At 32.9% G+C, this 18,980-nt stretch overlaps 1 protein-coding gene and 1 long non-coding RNA gene across 4 annotated transcripts in view; one reads left to right on the plus strand and one right to left on the minus strand.

Annotated features, from left to right (window-relative positions):
• LOC111087368 overlaps window positions 1-8,392 on the minus strand; it is a 48,328-nt gene extending 39,936 nt beyond the window's left edge. The window contains exon 1 of the long non-coding RNA XR_002612059.1: window positions 6,353-8,392. This is a non-coding gene — a long non-coding RNA (uncharacterized LOC111087368). The remainder of the gene's footprint in view (window positions 1-6,352) is intronic.
• The window catches only part of LOC106465550 (nucleolar transcription factor 1-A-like), a 77,647-nt gene that overhangs the window by 31,111 nt on the left and 27,556 nt on the right, over window positions 1-18,980 (plus strand). The window contains exons 2-9 of one of the 3 annotated variants that reach the window (XM_013925777.2): window positions 6,045-6,257; window positions 10,578-10,676; window positions 11,581-11,765; window positions 13,080-13,172; window positions 14,780-14,935; window positions 15,080-15,144; window positions 18,209-18,341; window positions 18,665-18,775. In XM_013925777.2, coding sequence (XP_013781231.1) covers window positions 6,077-6,257; window positions 10,578-10,676; window positions 11,581-11,765; window positions 13,080-13,172; window positions 14,780-14,935; window positions 15,080-15,144; window positions 18,209-18,341; window positions 18,665-18,775 — 1,023 coding nt within the window. In that variant the 5' untranslated portion in view covers window positions 6,045-6,076. Of the gene's footprint in view, window positions 1-5,853; window positions 6,258-10,577; window positions 10,677-11,580; window positions 11,766-13,079; window positions 13,173-14,779; window positions 14,936-15,079; window positions 15,145-18,208; window positions 18,342-18,664; window positions 18,776-18,980 lie in introns of those variants that run through there. The other 2 variants (XM_013925787.2, XM_013925793.2) reach the window with 2 other exon arrangements.

Consider the following 18,980-nt stretch of genomic DNA (forward strand, 5'->3'; position numbering starts at 1 on the left):
GCCAACAACTGACGCAATCAACAAGCGGGAAAAAATTCACGCATGGGCACGAAGGTTCAAGATCGGCTCATGCAAGCGCGCTTGATTCAAATCCATCAGGTTATCGCAAAAAAAATAAGGTCCGCTTGATTCAAATCCATCAGGTTATCGCAAAAAAAAATAAAGGTCGGATACTTTTTTCACAGGCCTCGTATATATATATATATATAAGTTTAATGGTCAATTGCTCTCCATAACCTGTAGGTTAAAAATTGCCAAGTTAAGGGTCTAAAGCACTTGTAAACTCTTGATAAAGGGATCAGCCATGTAAAGATGTAACATCAAAAAACATCCAAGTTAAATAAAGAGGCAAACCCTGTAATATAAAATTTAGCAAGTGAAACAAGAAAACTATTTGGAAAAAATTTGCACCCCCCCTTTATTATCATGAACCTCAGTAGTGGTTTATAATAGGGATATCAGATTTGTTCTTTAATTACTGTTGTTCTGCCAGTCTACAACTAAAATTGGTGTTAGTATTACAATCAAACCTGGGAAATAGTATTAAACGAATCATTGTGCATTGTACTTTTTAAAGTTATTTCCATATTTTTCAAAAGCTAAGAAAATCGTAACTTGAAGATAGCTTTGATATACGGAAACATCTGTTAACTGAGTTCTTGCAGAGTTCTTAAAATATAACATTCATAAAAGAAAACATCGGCTCATGTAGATACATAGATCTTGAAAGTCGAGTTGTTCAAAACTTGAAAATAGTGTTGATAACTGGACCAGTTGTTGGTTGAGATGTTGCAAAGGAAATATCTGCTGAATATCTTTTGCAACATCTTTATAAAATATCTTGCTTTCACAAAATTGATATGCAAATTTTGCAATGTATATGATCATGGACATTACTGTACATGACTGAATCAAAGAAGTAATCATAAACATATCAAATTTTCTATGAGTTGAGCTCAAAAGTAAAGCACATTCAGTAGTTTATTGCATACATGGATGTAAATAATAAAATTAAGCTTAACTATAATATAATGTATAAAACCATGAAATTTTGTGTTTTAGTTTATTGTAATAACCAAGTTATTATTCAGTAATATGGTTACTTCATAATTAAGTTTATAATAAAGTCTCAGCAAAAAAAATTAAAATACTATCACCTCTGTAACTCTTAAGCAGTTGTAGTCCATAGAAGTTTCCAAACAAGTAGAATATTATATTTAAAACATGCAAGTTAAGAGCAGATAAGATAGCCCTTAAGCCCACTATCTTCTTAAATGTATATTAGTAAGAAAAACATATTTATTCTTAAAAATAAAAAAGATCAGAAACTAGAGAACATTTGGGATGAGAGGGAAATCTGCATTACCCATTCCTGCATTCCACCACTTATACACTGCACTCACAGGGTGAATGCATATATATATGTTAAATGGTGAAATGCAGGAATGGATAATGCAAATTTTCCTCCCATCATAAGTGCTCTATAGTCTTTTTATCTTTTTCTATCCCTACATCCCAACAATTTTAGTATAAATTTTTTGGGTTCTAGTTTTTGCACTTTTTACAAGTCAAAATCTTTACTTACAATTAGGCTGTAACTTCTAGGTGGAAGGTACCATTTCACCAACTTATTCAGTTCTAATCTACAGAAAGCCATAATATAATTATAGACTTTACTTCTTGAAGCAAGATAAGTCATGACAAGGATACTGCACAGCACATTAAGGAATATATGGTAGATTATCTACTTCTGTATAACACACATAATGGCTTAACGATCAGAGACTGTGATTAGTACTTTGAGCAATAACTAACCTATCATGGGCCAGTTGCTGCTCTAGGTATGATAAGGCATATCTTAAGGAGTAGTGAAGTGTTTTGGTATGCAGGCATCATAGGCACACTGTGATTTATGAGTTACAGCTGAGGGAGAAGAAGAAAGTATAAGAAAATCAATGTCTTTATTGCCTGTTTTTAGATATCGAGGCAGGTTAGCTGAACTTCACAAGCAGTTTTGTACTTGATTAGTGAAGGGCATTTCGTCTCTATCCTTTTGTCAATGTTCTAGGGGACGTGCTACCGTATGCAATGTACAGGCTGCCATTTTTACTCTGACCCATCCCTACATAGGGATTGCTACGACACTCCTTTGTATATTCAGATGATAGAGAAAACACAGTAACTATCACATTGATACAGTGGCATAATTATGCCCCTGCAATTGTGGAGGGTCTCAAAGGGCCTGAAAAACTTGAGAATTGCTGACAAGGAGAATAAATGTAGGTGTCCAATTTTGTGGGGGGGGGGGGCATCTTTTTCAGTTATGCCACTGAATTGATGGAATATTAGTAATATGTGAAACTCATCTTTTATCAACAAATATTACTAAAACAGTAAGAATGACAAAATATCTTGCTTGTCTTTGACTAAATGGCTCCCCATTTCTCTTAAAATTATGATAACTCATACTACATTTTGCTGTTACAGTACTTTCGTGCTTAGCAATACTGTGTAGTAAATATTTCCTAACATTGAGGACAGTTTTGTTTTAAAGCGTCTTGAAATTCTTTTCCACGTGATAACATTACTGTACATATCATACAGCCCATGGTGCTTACTCGAACTGTAATATATTGGTAACATTTATCAATTATACAGGTTGAATAATAATTTTATATATATATATGACTTACATTTAGCATTATTCATTAAATAACAAAGTTCTATGAATGATATTTGTTAACTTTCATTTTCTTTGTAATCTGCTTATCCCAAATTACAAATTCTTGTAATAGGTCTAACATATAGTTTTATCAGTTAGGAAACGATAAAGGTCTTACAAATTTTTCGGTAAATAGGCATAAACTTGGTGATCATGCTTATGGGGAGAGAACACTTAAAAAACTTACTTGCAGTTTAAAGCTTATTTCTAAATAAAAACGTATGCACTTGAAGTATATGTAGAGGCTTATTCTAGGAGATATCTATTCACCCACCCCTGAGTTGGCTCAGCAGCAAGCTTGAGGACTTCAGCGTTGAATGATAGTTCATTGTTTAGTTTGCCCCCAAACAAAACAAATTTCTATAAATTACTTCCTCACTACTTTGAAAAATTATAAATATTTAAATTTTTCACACTTTCAGCACGGTGAAAAATATCACAGAAAACCTATTAACCATTCAGGCATGACCGAATCTACATTTTGCAGGGGCCTAGGCTAATGTGGCGTACAAGGCACATAGGCGATTTTGGCCATAAAAGTTGGCCTAGGCACTAATTTTGCCATACTGATTGTAGCTGTATGTGAATAGCATTTGAAGGAAAACTGACAACCAATCTAATTCCTAAATATTTATTTTTAAGCATTCTATATACAGCTTATTTATTTTCAAAAATTATGGAACTCGTATATTGGCACAAAATAATTAAAAAGTAGATATGGAATGAAAAATATATCATTGCATATGTCAATAAATGAAATGTATACAACATCTTAATCCAAATCTCATAAAATGTATTTACACTACTCGGCCAGGTGGTTAGGGCACTCGACTCGCAATCTGCGGTTTCGAATCTCCGTCCCACCAAACATGCTTGCCATTTCAGCCGTGGGGGCGTTATAATGTGACGGTCAATCCCACTATTCGTTGGTAAAAGAGTGGCCCAAGAGTTGGCAGTGGGTGATGATGACTAGCTGCCTTCCCTCTAGTCTTACACTGCTAAATTAGGGACGGCAAGCGCAGATAGCCTTCGTGTAGCTTTGCGCGAAATTCAAAACAAACAATTTACACTACTCACATTTTTTATTTTATAACACTGCTTTTCAACTCTTGTGCGCACTAAAGTATTTGATCATATCAGAAAATTTGATACACCATTTTGTACAGATAACATTGCCAGCAATTCAAATCTTTTATGAGACATGGTAGAATGGAGGTTAGTTTTGATAAGCTATAGAGGAGAAAAACTTTTCTGCCGAAGTAACAGGAATAGTAAGGACAAAGCCAAGTTCTACATATGCATTTGGTCAGACCTCAACTAAGTCATTTTCTGTGATAAATTTCAAAGCACAGTTTATATTGATATTAGATGGTATAATCCTGCAATGCACTTTAAGTTCTTCGTGTATATATAATTCATTGATGTTACATGTACCCTCGAAGCTTATGTTTAATCGTAAGATCTTTGGAGTGCTACAGAAGATCTTCTGTAATAGTGCTAAGTTTCGATATATCATAAAAATCCAAAATTTTCAAAACATTTTTAAGAGTCTCAAATCGGGTTTCAGTACTTACACAAGTTGTATCAACAATAACGTTAAAGTAATGAATCTTGAATGGTTCTTTAGAATCATTCGCTCTCACATAATTAAAGTTTTTTTCTTTACTCGCTTTCGCGCGTTTTTGAATTCGTTATGGAATATCTAAACTTTCTGCCAGAGAGTTGAAAGTGCTGACTCAGCCTGTTAATTTATGTTCACCAGTCCATTTTAAAAATTTTTATGTGCTTTACTTGTTGTCAAAATTTATGTTATTACTCTATCATTACATACTGATAGTATGTACAAAAATCATATGGCATAATCTTTTAATGAGAGAGTTGCACTCATTACAAAGTTTGGGATTACCCATACAATTTACCGATAGTTCCAGTAAAAGTATCACAGATCTCTAAGTTGAAATTGAACATCGTTCACAGTATCTATGCTACACTCCCACCTAGTTTCTGAAAATGGTTTTAGGATAATATTTAACTTATTTGAATACATGCCATCTGCCTTTGAAGTAAACCAAAAAATATTTTAGGCCTTCTACAAGATGAACCAGCATCTCCTAAGTTCAAATTTCAACTATGAAAAAATGATTCGGGGTCTTTTTTTTTTTTCAGGCATATGACAAAATCTTTAATGTAATTATGTCATCACCATGCTCTAAAGAGTTTAACTTTTTAAAATGTGATTAATAGTTAATACAAAATTGTTTAGTTATGTAAGTTAATATAAATTATAACCAAAGAACTGAACTAGCTGTCTAATACCGTTATTTTACCGGAAACACTGGATTGTTACTTTTGTGTGTGTTCGGGTTTAAGACGCACCTACGAGTCAGTCAAATCAGTCATCTATCTTGTAATTCGGGTAATTTCATAAACGGAATAACCAGGCATTGGCTATTGGTTATCATGCTCGGACATTAGATTCAAAATTCACGGCCATGAGTGCGCTATCATTGTATCTGTGTGAGACTTTTAAAAATATTTTAATATATCAAAGAAATTGTATTGAACTTGGAAAAATGTAAATTAAACATAGCTTATTTTCTGCTGTTCATCTACTGTGAAGTTTTATTAGTGGGACCTAAAAATGGTTGTACTCATTTGTTTTTTAACCCCTAAGTCAATTTTGAAGTAACCAGGTGTGGTATTTCTATAAACGAGTTTGTTCCCAATATAAAGTCACAGAGTGCAGTGTTATTATGCCTTCCGAAGCACACTGCGATTTTTATATTTTTGCTAACGGTATCCTAGCAGAAATTCCATCTAAAAATTAAATATTTTTGTGATTGGTAGAACTTCCAAATTCTGTGAATTTTTCCTTGAAAATGTGTAAATTTTATTTTTTAAAAATTCTGTACAATTAAAATAGGTATTGTTTTCAGGAGGAGCAGAAGAAACCTGTTTAGTCTCATAAATAAATAAAGGAAGAAAATATATAACATAACTTTGGTTTTATCACATTAGTTAACTTTCTACGTAATGAATAATCTCATAGAATTTAGTTTATTCCGCACGTTTTCGCGATTTGGACCACACTAATCAACTACGTTTTTTGAATGGTTGACCCTAAACACGCATGCGCACTAGTGGTTTGTGTGGCCATTCCAAGACTAGTTCGTGATACTGCACGTCGTACCGTTGGAGGAAAGTTAATTTGAGGAAACAAGCTATAGTATATTTATTTTACCACATCACGTGGTCAGGTTGGTGAATATTGGTAAAAGTAATTGTTCTTAAGAAAAGAAAAACTTATTATAAGAATTTTAAGCTGTATTTAGCTGCTAAGTCACTCACGGAAAAATGGCGTCAGTAGCGACGAGCCCACAAACGGGCTCCTCGCGAAGGAAGGGAGGGAAGCGACCGCCGACAGAATCTACTAACGGCCCCATTACCGAGATGAAAACGGAAGCATCAAATCCAAAAAAATTGAAGCCTGAAGAAGACACAACTTCAGTAAAAGTTAAGAAGGAAATTGCAGAACGTGAGTAATCTATCTTAACTTTAAATTATTAATATCTATCAGTTAAAGCCATAATGGCCGACACAAAGAACATTTAGTATAAGGGAGGTCTTTACCGTGTGGAGTTGGTCGTTATCGGCGGCGGCATTGGCTGGCTGTACAGCTAGGAAGTCTCCCGCGCCATTGGCAGCAGCTGAGGCTTGACTGCGTCAGCGACTGCCGGGGAACGTGCCAGCTGCGCCGCGTGGCTGCGTCCCTGGGTTTGGTCTGACGTGGGGGGCCCGGGTTATCCTCTACATTTGTAGCTTATATGATCGCGTGGCCGTCTAGATTGCCAATCGATGTTCGGACTGAAAGAACCGGTTACCGCAGATGCCGCCATCTCGTTAAGAGAAGAGCTGTCCCCACCTCACGGTGTACACTCACGGAAAATACACTGTTGTTGCTTGCGGCCAAGTTATTAGGGGTACAACTTGCAAGACACTTGAAAGGAAAGAGGTCGGTGTCGATGTAAGAAGACAGTCAAGTGTTTAAGCGTAGAAAGAAGTAAAAGTTAGCCATTCCACACCCATATTATCTTAATTCCCACATTATCTGGCAAACCATTTCACAAGTTATCAACTTAAATACAGTTTGTGTGTGAAAACAAGTCCTGGACTTGGTTTCCAAAGTTGTTTTCAGGAAGAAGCACACTTCCCCGATTTTTGTTTTTTCTGAACAAAGCAGATGTATAGGGTTAATTTTGGCGTAGAAAATGTACTTTGTTACAAAGTTTTTTTGGGTATTGTCTTAATTGTGTCGTTGAAAAGCATAAGTTCACAAGTTATTGTGTAAAGATATTAATGTTAAACTTTGATTCACGAATGGAATGTTCAATAAACTAAAGTGAGGTAGACTTTTTCTTGTATATACAAAACGTGTGACTTGTTGCATTTAGGTCGTTTATAACAACACACTATACCCACTACATAATATACTTATAAGTTATATCGTGATGTATATGTATGCCTTACTGGGTACACGTTATAATGACTTTTGTTAGGATCATTTTGAATTTGGGCATAATTTTGAGAAAAGTTTCCAAGAGAAATTCAAAGTCGCTTGGAATATTTAATCAGCCAGTGGTTTTGCCCCTGTGCTTTCGTTGAGTGACACGTCAACAAGCTGACCCGTGAGACTGTAGAACTTGCATGTTACCGCGTGCATGTCGCTTTACCAATACACTAATACAGTTCTGCAGCGATGTGATAACTGCAAGTCACGGGGTGGGCGTTAGGCGTTATGGCTGACAATCAGCCACCGAAGCACTCGCTGAGAGCCCATCTGTCTGTTAAAGTAATGGTTTGACAGAGCAAAGCTTCTGTAGATCAAGCCAGAGTATCATGTACATTAGGAATGATAATTGTTGTTTTCGTGTCCCCTATACTAACAATTTATATATATTTTTTTCATTATTATTTCGACGTTTGTCAACAAGATTTCCAAAGAAGCAGTTGTAGGCACGTGATAAGCCAACATAATTTGTTTTATTTAACAAAGGAATGGTTATTAGTATACAGGCGAATGTTAATATTTTCTTGTTATTTTTACATAATTATGTTCATGGAGTGTGTGTGATTAAACAGTATCAAGGTAGGTGCATTTGACTAGCAGGTACTGTTAGTTAAAAATATCTGCCAATTGTCCTGAGCGTTATTTAACCGATTAATCATTATAACTTTCCCCATATTTATCTTAATTTTTTTTCTTTTATCAAACTTTTTGCCATGAAAACTATGGGTTGCACAGAAAGTTCGATAGCTTTCCAGTATAAGTTAAAGCTAAATTTTCCAGTTTGTTAGTTGTAATTATTAATCATTATTAAGATGAATAGTTACTGTAAACTAACGTCTACCCTTAAAGGGTTTGTGTGTTTTTGGTCAACGCAACTTCGCATTTAGAGGAATAACTGATAAACCCAAGCGTTTTGAAAGATTATATCATTTTAGTTTTACTGAGGCTGAAGTAGGAATCTTATTATAATGGAGCCTGCTGTGTATACGTCCAAAACTCGGATCTAGGAAACTACTGCACCGATCATCAACAATCATAACTAGGCAGTATTTTTGTAGCTGAGCAATAAATAAAACATTTGAAATTTCCACAAAAATTATATGTTTCAGATTTAACCAATAAAAATTACAAACATAAAGGAGTAAGTTTCAAATATAAAACAATAAAAAAACAAACTTAAAAAAAAATATTCTTTAGTGAAAATCACATGAGTGTTGCAATAGAAAAGCAAGGTACTTTCATTGATAACTGCGTCTACGAAGAAATATTTCAATAAAATCTACTCTGTGCTGTAATGCTAGCTCATTTGTAAACTAAAATTTCAATAAAATTTCTTTTCTCGTGGATGGTGAACATTATTGAATGTCAAGTATTAGTACATTGTTGTAGAACTGTCAGACAATTCCAGAAAAGGCCGAAGGCCCAAGAGCCTTCCGCAGGAACTAACAGCTTTACCTTCCTGGAGGGCGGTTTTTTCTGCTAGTGTTTAATATCTTATAATATAACTGATAACTAGTCAACGAACTTTTGTGTTGTGGATGATTCAGAGTGACTGTCCTTGTAATTTTCTGAAAATTAAAAGAATAACACTTAATAGTAGTGGTGTAGTCCTTGATATTTTGCAATATTTATAAAAGATGCATTTTAATTTTCTACAACGTTTATTTAAAATAGTTTTCGATACTTCGAGATGTCACGAGTTTTATTTTTACACAAAGCCTATTATTGTAGTTGATCCTTACAACGAAAATGATTTTCTGCAAGTTATTTTAGGGTAAAAGTGAAACAGGAGTTAATGTATTTAACTAAGAATTTATATCTGAGTTTCTCTTAGATATTTCACCTAATAAGTTTGTCATTGATTCTATTTTTCAGAAAGTTTTTTTTTAACCTTTATTATCAAGCCAAAAAGTGGCCATGATATCAAGTTATTAAAAAATCTCGTCAGATCAGCAAATTAGGACACGTTGTGGCGATAATGCAGTTTTTTTTTATTATTCAATAATTTCAATTAATTATCTTCAAAATATTTTGAAGAGTTAAAAATTGGGAATGGAATGAAATTTCTCTTGTTAATTATTTTTAACTTGCGGAACATTTTTTAGTACCTTAGATTTATTTCGACGTGACATTTCTGAAACGTAAAAATATTCTTAATGAAATTATTACATTTATAATATCGAGAAATTTGGCGATGAGAATACGCTCTTTTATTTTTAATATTTTGCACCCACCAGTATATTGTTATAGCCTTACGTCTTGATTGACAGTTCCTTGTTTTTTGGTAATTGCCTTTGAATTGATAGTATATGGCTGCGAACGTTTTAATTAATTGTAAAATATATGAACGAACTAAGTATATTTTGAGAAGTCTTCAAAATAGGACCGTATTTTCTACGGTTGAGTAGCCCTACAGGACCGTCGTTTCCTCATCACATCACACGTCTCCACCGCTATAGATTACTCAGACGACTTGCTTTACAGACCAGTTGGTAGAACTTGTATTAACACGCAGTGCAGTAATAAGTACACATGGGCATTCTCTTTCTGTATATATTTTGTGAAACTGTATGGGTTAAATTTGGACACTGTATAGTTCGTAAAAAAAAACTAGTGGGATTGTTTCACAAAAAAGAGAGAGAGTGAAAAAACCGTTAAACAACTGTAATGCTAAACATTAATTTTTGGTATTTGATAGTGCCTTAGCGTTACACCAAAACAAGGACAATACTGCTACCATGGGATTGTTTATGCATGTCACGAGCGAATGGTGTAATTTGATAAACGTTTTAGATTATGTCGGCAACACGAAGGCTGCGATGCACGTGAATGCAAGGTTAACTTTACTAAGATATTTATTTTAAATGGCAAAATGCCACCGATGTTTTGTCAGAAAACTAGTAACTGGGATTTGTGCGGACTTGAGTAAATGTGGATAAGTGACGTGTATAAGGATCGAATATCTTACATCAGTAAGAAAGTATTTTGTGTGTGTGTGTATATAATACTTTTGTTTAATTACAAAAATAAAAATGATCAACGTGTAACACTTTTACAAGTGGAAAAGGAAATGCTTATTTTTTCGAATTGTTGTTTATGATATAAGACTTGAGTTTATTTCAAATATATTTATAATATTACTTGCTTTGAATATACACTTTTAATTTAATTAGGTTTTTTGTTTATAATACAAATCGTGCATAAAATAGTATTTTATTTTTTACTTCCGCTCAGTTGAATAAGATGTATAGCATGATGTAAAGTTTCCTTCTAATACTTTTTTCTCAGCAACAGCGACTCCAAAACATAGCAAGAAAAAAGAAACGGGGACAACCAATGAAGAGGAAAGTACTCAAGCAAACAAAGAGAATCAGAGCAGTCGGAATAGTATGTTATTATTAAAATTAAGTTAGATTAAATATAACTACTTATTACAAAGATGTCCTATGGTATTTTATTATATTCTTTGTACTTCAATAATTACAGTTGAAAATGATAAATAAATTAGCATTGTTTTTGTCCAGTTGAAAAATTCCTCTCAAATTATTTGGATAGCATTATTGACATTCACTTTTTGTGCTTGTAAGTTTTTCAAATTTCAGAAGAATGAACAAGGGTCATTTTGTTTTACCATAGCACAAATACCTTGTGCTTGCAATTAAATAATATTTTTAATTGCTTGGTTAATTTTTATGCAGCTTAAATGTCTTGGGTTGGTTTTCTATCTTTTAAATTTATAGTAAAACAAAACTTGATTTTACTTAATTAATGTTGTGTGTTGTTTTATAAAGTTAAACTTAATATGACAATTCACATACAATAAAAGCATAAAAGTAAAGTTTTGATGAAAAACGTAGGATACAAGTCGTACTGAAGAAGCAAAGAAGATAATTTCCAGAGTTTAAAGTAGGAGTAAACCTTGACTCTGTATAAGTCCTTACATAGAAGCATCAGATGCACTTAAATACTTTGTAGAAATAAGAAGGAGTAAGAAATCCAGCAAGAGAAGTTTTAGGGGTAAAATGAATAAATAAATTTTCTTGTTATACTGTATCATTTATTGGGGATAACAAGTGATTGGGGTTATTGTATGCTAATATGAGTTTAATTATAACAATTTGAAGGTAATATAAATATAAATAAACAAATAGTTAGGTGGAAAGTAACTTTAAAATGTGTAACTGAAGGAATTGTGTTTGCATCTGTTGTGTTGAATAGTAAATTGAGTCAAATTATTATTAAAGGTTTTGGCATGATATACAGTTTTGTAAATAATGTGATTATTTCCCAGCACTTGTTTTTGATTGGACATCTGAGGATCTTAGCCAGTTGATTAACAACTTGACAAACTGCCTGCCAAAAACTGATAATGTCAGATATAACACACTGGTTGAGAAGCTGGATTGGGATAAGGTGTGCTTTGGCTCCTACACAGGTGTACAGTGTAAGGAAAAATGGATGCAGATCATGACAAGGGTGAGAAACTGATTAACTTTATTTCATAGAGAGTATTTCCTTAAATTCATACTGGATGATACAGGTGCTAAGATATACGCCACAAATTGTTTCTATCTCTTGGCTCAGTTATTCTACATGTCTTGTAAAAGTAAAACTTTTCTTATTGTTAAGTTCAAAATCATATAGGTTAAAAAAATTGTGTATTGAGGCACATATGTGCTGGTGTTGAATATGATAAATTTAAATAAATTTGGAGCCTCGCTACATCATTACAGTCCATTTTGTCATGTCTGGTCATGCTCTATCTGATGACTGTACATTTTAGCATACAGTATAGCTTCCATTGCAAAAGGCTCATTGATAAGGCTTTCACGTCCAAAACACACCACTCCTTCATACATCTTTTCAATAATCTATTTAGTTTATGAAGACACTGGTTTCCCAGCACCCATTTCAACAGCTGAGAAACTTTGCTGGTATGTTATTGGAGTACCCATTTCATTCTCTGGCTGCTTGAACTATGCAATGGTTGAACAGGAGGTATGACTTGAAGCCTTATCTTTGTAAATGCATATTCTGTTGGCCTTGTTTTAAGACGGAGATCCTTCTTGAATATGTTGCATACTGTTGTCTGGGATTTGGATAACTTTTGCTGTTGAATTATATGTCTGTGGATTCTCACCTGTTACAAGACACTTCACATTACTTACCATGCTGAGATACAGTTTGTTACAGGTTTCTTTCTCAATGGTCCAGGTGTCCCAAGTTGATCCATATTTCTCCAATCCCATTGAATACAATAGATATTCCTATCTTGAAAATTCAAGATCCCCAATCTGAATGTATTTTTATGATCTGCTTGGCTGAATTTTTGTGTTGGAAAGGGTTATACACTTCTCAGAAGCAATTAATTTTCAGTAGTATATATATAGTTTATACTTTATAAATGTTGAACAATGTCAAATATATTTGTGATACATACTGTTCCACTGTGACTTCATTTCAGCTGTGGTTGTCATGCAAGTTGCTGATTTTCATATACAAAATCATGTGCCCATGTTTTTGACTTACACCTAACCATATCTACTAATATTATTGTCATTAACTAATCACAGAGTATCTATTTGCACTTTTGTAATTATGGGTATAATAATCCAAGAGAGTATATTTTGCTGAGACTAAAAAATTGATATGTATACTAATAAAAAGAAATCTGTTTGAAGTACACATGAAATTAATGTTTTCTGAAATATTGCTATGTAATATTTCTGAGTTGCATCATATATTTTTATTGCTTTAAACTCTGACATGTGATATGTGTTGTCTTTACAGTTGCGTCGCTATAGAACACTTACTGACATGGTTACTGATGCAAAAGAGTGGGTAAAACATCCATGGTCATCATTTTCTACATCCAAGAAACAGGTAAGTCTCATTGATATGTTACTTTATACTAAAGAGTGAAGAAGACATTGTGGTAATAATTTCTCATATCCCAAAAATAGTTAAATTGTATTGAAGTGGTTCCTCATGCCAAAGAGTAGGCAAGGCATCCTTAGTGGCCATAATTTTCTGCATTCAAGGAATTGGGATATTTTGTTGAAAATATATCTGGTGCCAAAAGATAAAGCATCTCTTGATTTTGCATTCAAAAACTAGTAACTTTTATTAGCAAGAGAAAGAAAGCAGTTAAAACATCATTGGGCATAATTTTCTTCATATCTGGAAGAGGAGCATGTTTACACTTATCATTGTGGTAACCTATAATTTAAAATTAATCTAAAAAAATTGTAATGTGTATTTTAGTTTGTATATAGAATTAATAATTGCTTTGAAAAAATATATATATATATATTTGATATTCAATATTCTGAAATGAATATTCACCTCCTCACACAGATTAACTATTAATTTATTACAAGTTACAGCTTTTGCAGTAAAGAAGAATATTTTTAAAATGGGTACAATATTTCGATTACTTGTGCAATCATTCTCAAATACTAAAATTTTAGTAGTTAAATCAACATTCAACAATCTAAGTACTAAAACCTTCTTCACTGTTAAAACTTGTGGATTGAGAATGATCGCACCAGTGATCAAAACATTATAACTGTTTTAAATATATTCTTCCTTACTGTAAAAGCTTTAACTTTTAATAAATTAATACGTATAATCAGCAAGTAAACTCAAAATAAAACAGTTTATTTATCTGTGTTAAGCTCTTCCATGTGTTTTGCTAGAGAGTTGCACCACTCCATGTTGATACATCATGCAGCAAAAGCCCTCCACCAATAGGAGGGTGACAGACCTCCATTCACACTAACTCCCCTTATGAGTTTGCACTCATGATTTTTTGTTCTTCTCCTGGGCACTGTAGTGACCAAAGTGTTTAAATTTCATGTTTGTGTTCAATTTAATGAGATTTGCTTTGATAACAAAACTTTGATTTTCATTTTCTTTTGTTTCAAAAACTTTTAATATTTCTGATTAATTCTTGAATGACAGTGTTTTCTACTTAGTCCCTACCCCTGAGTGCTGAATGTTGTTCACATTTTGGTTTTATTTTTGCTGTGGCTTTTGAAGGCCCGTTAACTGTCAGGGTCATAGCAACCATTGCTCAATGTGTTGTGCATTATTGAATTTATTTCTCTCCATTCAAAAATGATCTGTTAGAGTATGTCCTTTACCTGCTTTGCTTTGGTAGTATTCTACCATTCATTAAACCACCTTAACCTTTCCACCTCTTACTGGATTTCACTTTTCTTCTCTTTTGCCTGTGTTACTTTTTGTTTATTAGTTTATGACCCACTATTCTTGGATTTATCTTTTTTCTCTTTGCTTGTGGTTAGGATTTATACTATTTCTTTAATAGCTCATTTCTCATGACAGATAACTTGGCCCCTCTCTTTCTCCACACATACACCTTTCTTCAATATTCATTGACATTCTTCCCTTTCTTGTCCTGATTTTCTGTCATAGGTTTCTGTGTGTTTTTATTAGTTCATTAGTTTTCAAGTGTTTTTATCTTCCAGAAACATCCTGAAATGCCAAAAAAGCCACTGACTCCATACTTCCGATACTTTTTGGAGAAACGGGAGAAGTACAGCCATGAACATCCAGAAATGTCTATGACAGACCTTGCAAAGTTGTTGTCCAAAAAGTTTCAACAACTGCCAGAGAAGAAAAAAGTAAGAGTAATTTTAAATAATTATCTGCTTTAATATATCATTTTTTTAATCAACTTTTGAAGGTTAGTATAATTGTATTGATATAATTTCTGCTTTGGTGCTATTTTGAATTATAGTTGAACTGGAAATTTTTTTTTTTTCCAGTTAAAATACAAAGAAAGTTATGAACGAGAAAATGAAGTTTATAAACAGGATCTTGAAAAATTCAAGTAAGTTTAGTTTTGTAAAAACTTATGTAGAGTTACTAAATATTATGTTTAAATATTCTATTTCAGAGAAAAAAATATTTTGTTTCACTTTATTTTTGTTGTTGTTTTTGTTGAAGATACTAAACCACAGCATCTGTCTTGCAGCTTAACCCTATTGCTATGGGTTTTGCTATTGTCGGGGGTCAAAGTGCATATCATCACGTTTGTAGTTACATTCAAAATTTTATTGAACTACTATTTTAGGAATATATGTCAATAAGTTTGGTATCAAATTTTAGTATTATATATTAGTTAATTTCTTATTTTAAAAGTAAATATTTAAAAAATCCCTAAATATCAATTTTTGTGTCACATGGTATTTGAAATACAGCTTTGGTTAAAATTTGATGTTTGTGATGTCCAAATACCAAGTTTATAATTAGAAACTCAAATTTCTGATATTGTCAAGCTAAAATATAAAATAAAATCTGTTGTTTCTATTTGCTGAAATATCACTATTGAGAAAACCAAACACAGTGGCCCCATCCACCTCTTCCATATTTGGAAATACTTGCTTATGTACACCTATCACTCTATGATGTGTTTATAACCAATTGAAAGCCCAGAATGTCTCAAAGTTGTTTCCTCATTCTTTTCAAAGTGTTTACATGGAAAACTTTCATTTCATAGTAGATTAAAGCAGATAGGTATGAGATAATGGAGTTTGAAATATCATAATTTTTTAGACCCAATTACAGCTTAGTTACTAAACCTGATTAATTATAGTGGAATTCTATGGTATTGATATTGTAATTTAAAATATTTTGTTATTTGAAAATGCATATAAACAAACCTAGAAAAAATTGTTTGCATCCTCCACATGTAAAATTTGACAGGGCTTGGTAAATTATGGTAAACGAGTACAAACTTTGTAAGTAGAAGAGATCATTGTTTTCTATATTTCTTTACTTACTGTTCTCTGTTTTAAGAAAAATAACTGAAATTTATGAACTTGCACTAAATAGTAATTATATATAGTCGAATAATGTTTCAGATTTAAGTTATTTAGACTAAACATTTGTGGTATTTTGTTATAATTTGTAATCATTTTAGAATGTAAAAAGTGAAATTTATATCTGTTTCCTAATTTCTTATGGTAGTTACAAAATCGGTCAAATAGATAAAGCCTATAGAGAAATACAATAGTGAAAATAACAGATAAAAGTAAAATTTTTCTTAAAAAAACGTTTGACAGTTATCTGGTGGTTATAGAGAATGTGCATGTGAAATATGACAATTTTCTGATGCATAAAAGTATTTTTAATCTTAAAATCAAAATTACGTTGTATATTAGATAGTCAACATTTGAAAAGAGAAAATGTACGAGCAAATCACTGATTAAAAAATCTTAAAATTTAACAAAAAGTCTGATATTTTGTGTTTGAAGCCTCGTAATGTTTACTGATAATCTGCAAAATTGCATGAAGATATGCTTACTGTATTAAAAGTTAAAGTATGAAAACTATAACAAACACAAAATGGTTATTAGGTTGGTCCATGGGACTGAGTCCATAGTGAGAGAGTTTGATTATTGGCAAGCATTATATTTTGTGCCATTATTAATTTTGGAACAATTGAGTTTCACCTAGTGTGTGCTGCAGATAATATAAAACAGCTACTGCATACAGGCACAACTTATTTCTACAAAGTTATAAGGTCCATAAAATGTCATCAAGAAACAAGCGTGGTCACGCTAAATCGGGGTTCAAGAAAATCTCTGTTCAAACTGACCCAATGTTGACTTAACATTCTAAAACACCTCTATTTTGGCCCTCTTTGACAAGTTTTTTACACGTTCCCTTTCTGGCAAATAAATTACCTCTGAATTAAAGAATTTTTTGAATGAATCGTTGTTGTTACAGTAGAAATTAAAGTACAAATTATTTTTTAGTAGGCTTTTTGATAAACAAAACAACAAATAAAAACATTCAAGAATATTGGCAATCATAATTTGCAGTTTATTTCATAAAAAACTGATCGAGTGTTCCTTTCTTGAATGTAGTATGTCTGGCTGCGAGCAAAATCTAGAATGCTTCTGAGTTAGAGGATTTTTATGTGGTCCACCTCCTGAGTCTCCAGCCAATGGAGGCTAGCCTTGAGGTGTTCAATGGCTTCAGACACATTTGGTGGTGGTGATGGAGGCTTTTCATTATCCTTTTCTTGTGGCACGAGAACTGGTACACTTGCCTCCACTGGTGCCATAGTTATGTTACTGACGATCTCGGCATTCGTCATCAACAGAGTGCCACTGGTGTAGCTCTTCTTTGCTCCATTCAGACAGCTTCTTTGTTTCACGCACATCTTCCTCTTTGAAGCCGTACAAATCTATCTCGTCATCATCATCTTCCGTGGTGGATTGCCGTGATGAAAAGGCTAGCCCCAGACCCTTCTCCCAGCATTTCTCTACACATGATGAGCTGACTGCTTCCCAGGCCTTCCCACCAAACTTCCTTCATGTTCAGGCTTTTCAGATAGGCTTCAAGCGTTGTTGAATCGTCTACAATTCTACGAATTAATTCCCGCCTGTAATTCTGCTTGAACATGGAGATGTTCCTTTGATCTAGGGGGTGGATCTCGGATGTAGTGTTCTTGTGGAGGTAGGAAACTCGAATCTTTCCGTCACGGCTTACTAGGTCAGTAGCAGGCGGATGAACGGGACAGTTGTCAAGCAAAAGAAGATCTTTGGGGTCTAATGACCCATCGCATTATATCCGAATTCACGTTAAATCAGGGTTCCACTGTATTAGACACATCACTATACTTTAATTTTTACAGTACTTTATATGCTTTTAAATTATAAAGAATTTTTTAAAGTCGGGGAGATACTTGTATACTGGGTCTTAGCATAAAATTTTCTTTCCAGAAAGTTGCCCCTACAGTGTAATATACAGTTTCATAATTTGTAGAAGAAATTTAAGTAAACATCTTGGGCAGAGCATTGTAGGACTTATTTTGTAACTGTTACTGCTTCTAGAATAAACTTTTTATGTAGAAATCTTAAGTTCTATACTTTTTTTTTTTTCAGAAAAGAACATCCAGATGAGTTTCCACTGAATGAATCAAAACATCACCCCTCTGGCCATACAGGCCCAGAAAAACCCCATACCCCATTTAACCTATTTCTTGCTGATCGAACAAAAAGAAGTGAATATGCAGGAGTAAGATTTGTTTATTCTTATCTTCTACGGATAAAATATAATTCAGTGTTCAACTCATTGCATTTGTGTTCACTTCATATGAATGGCTTGTATAAACATACTTTTAAACTTTCAGTGTTCAATAAACTGACAATGTTTGTGTGTAAAAGACCAATTTTATGTACGCATTTATTCTACAAAAAGATAATAGTAATAAACTGTAGCTATTATTTTGACAGTCTAGATAAACAGTAGTTAGTATACTGATATATATACCCATAAGTTAAACTGTTTGAAAGATAAATTTTTACATGGTATTTAAATTTTTGACACTTATTTTGTAGCTTGAAAAGAAAGATTCCTTAGAAAAAGCTCGGAAGCAGTGGAACGCTTTGTCAGATGGCAAACGAATTAAATGGATAAGAAAAGCAGTCCAGGATGAACAGAGGTTTTCTGTAAGAAAGTTTATTTTGTGAACTCTTATTTGTTCACCATTAAAAATATCTTCATATTTGGTTCATACAAGTTATTTTCTTTGTTTTTACATTTTTGCAAGAATTAGGAAGTTTCTACTTTTGAGTAAATAATTTAAAATCATTGAAAGTATAGTTGGGCAAATTTGTTTATATATATATATATATATATATATATATATATATA

The sequence above is a fragment of the Limulus polyphemus genome, unplaced genomic scaffold (assembly GCF_000517525.1).
Source record: "Limulus polyphemus unplaced genomic scaffold, Limulus_polyphemus-2.1.2 Scaffold68, whole genome shotgun sequence".
In the NCBI taxonomy this organism is placed as follows: domain Eukaryota; kingdom Metazoa; phylum Arthropoda; class Merostomata; order Xiphosura; family Limulidae; genus Limulus; species Limulus polyphemus.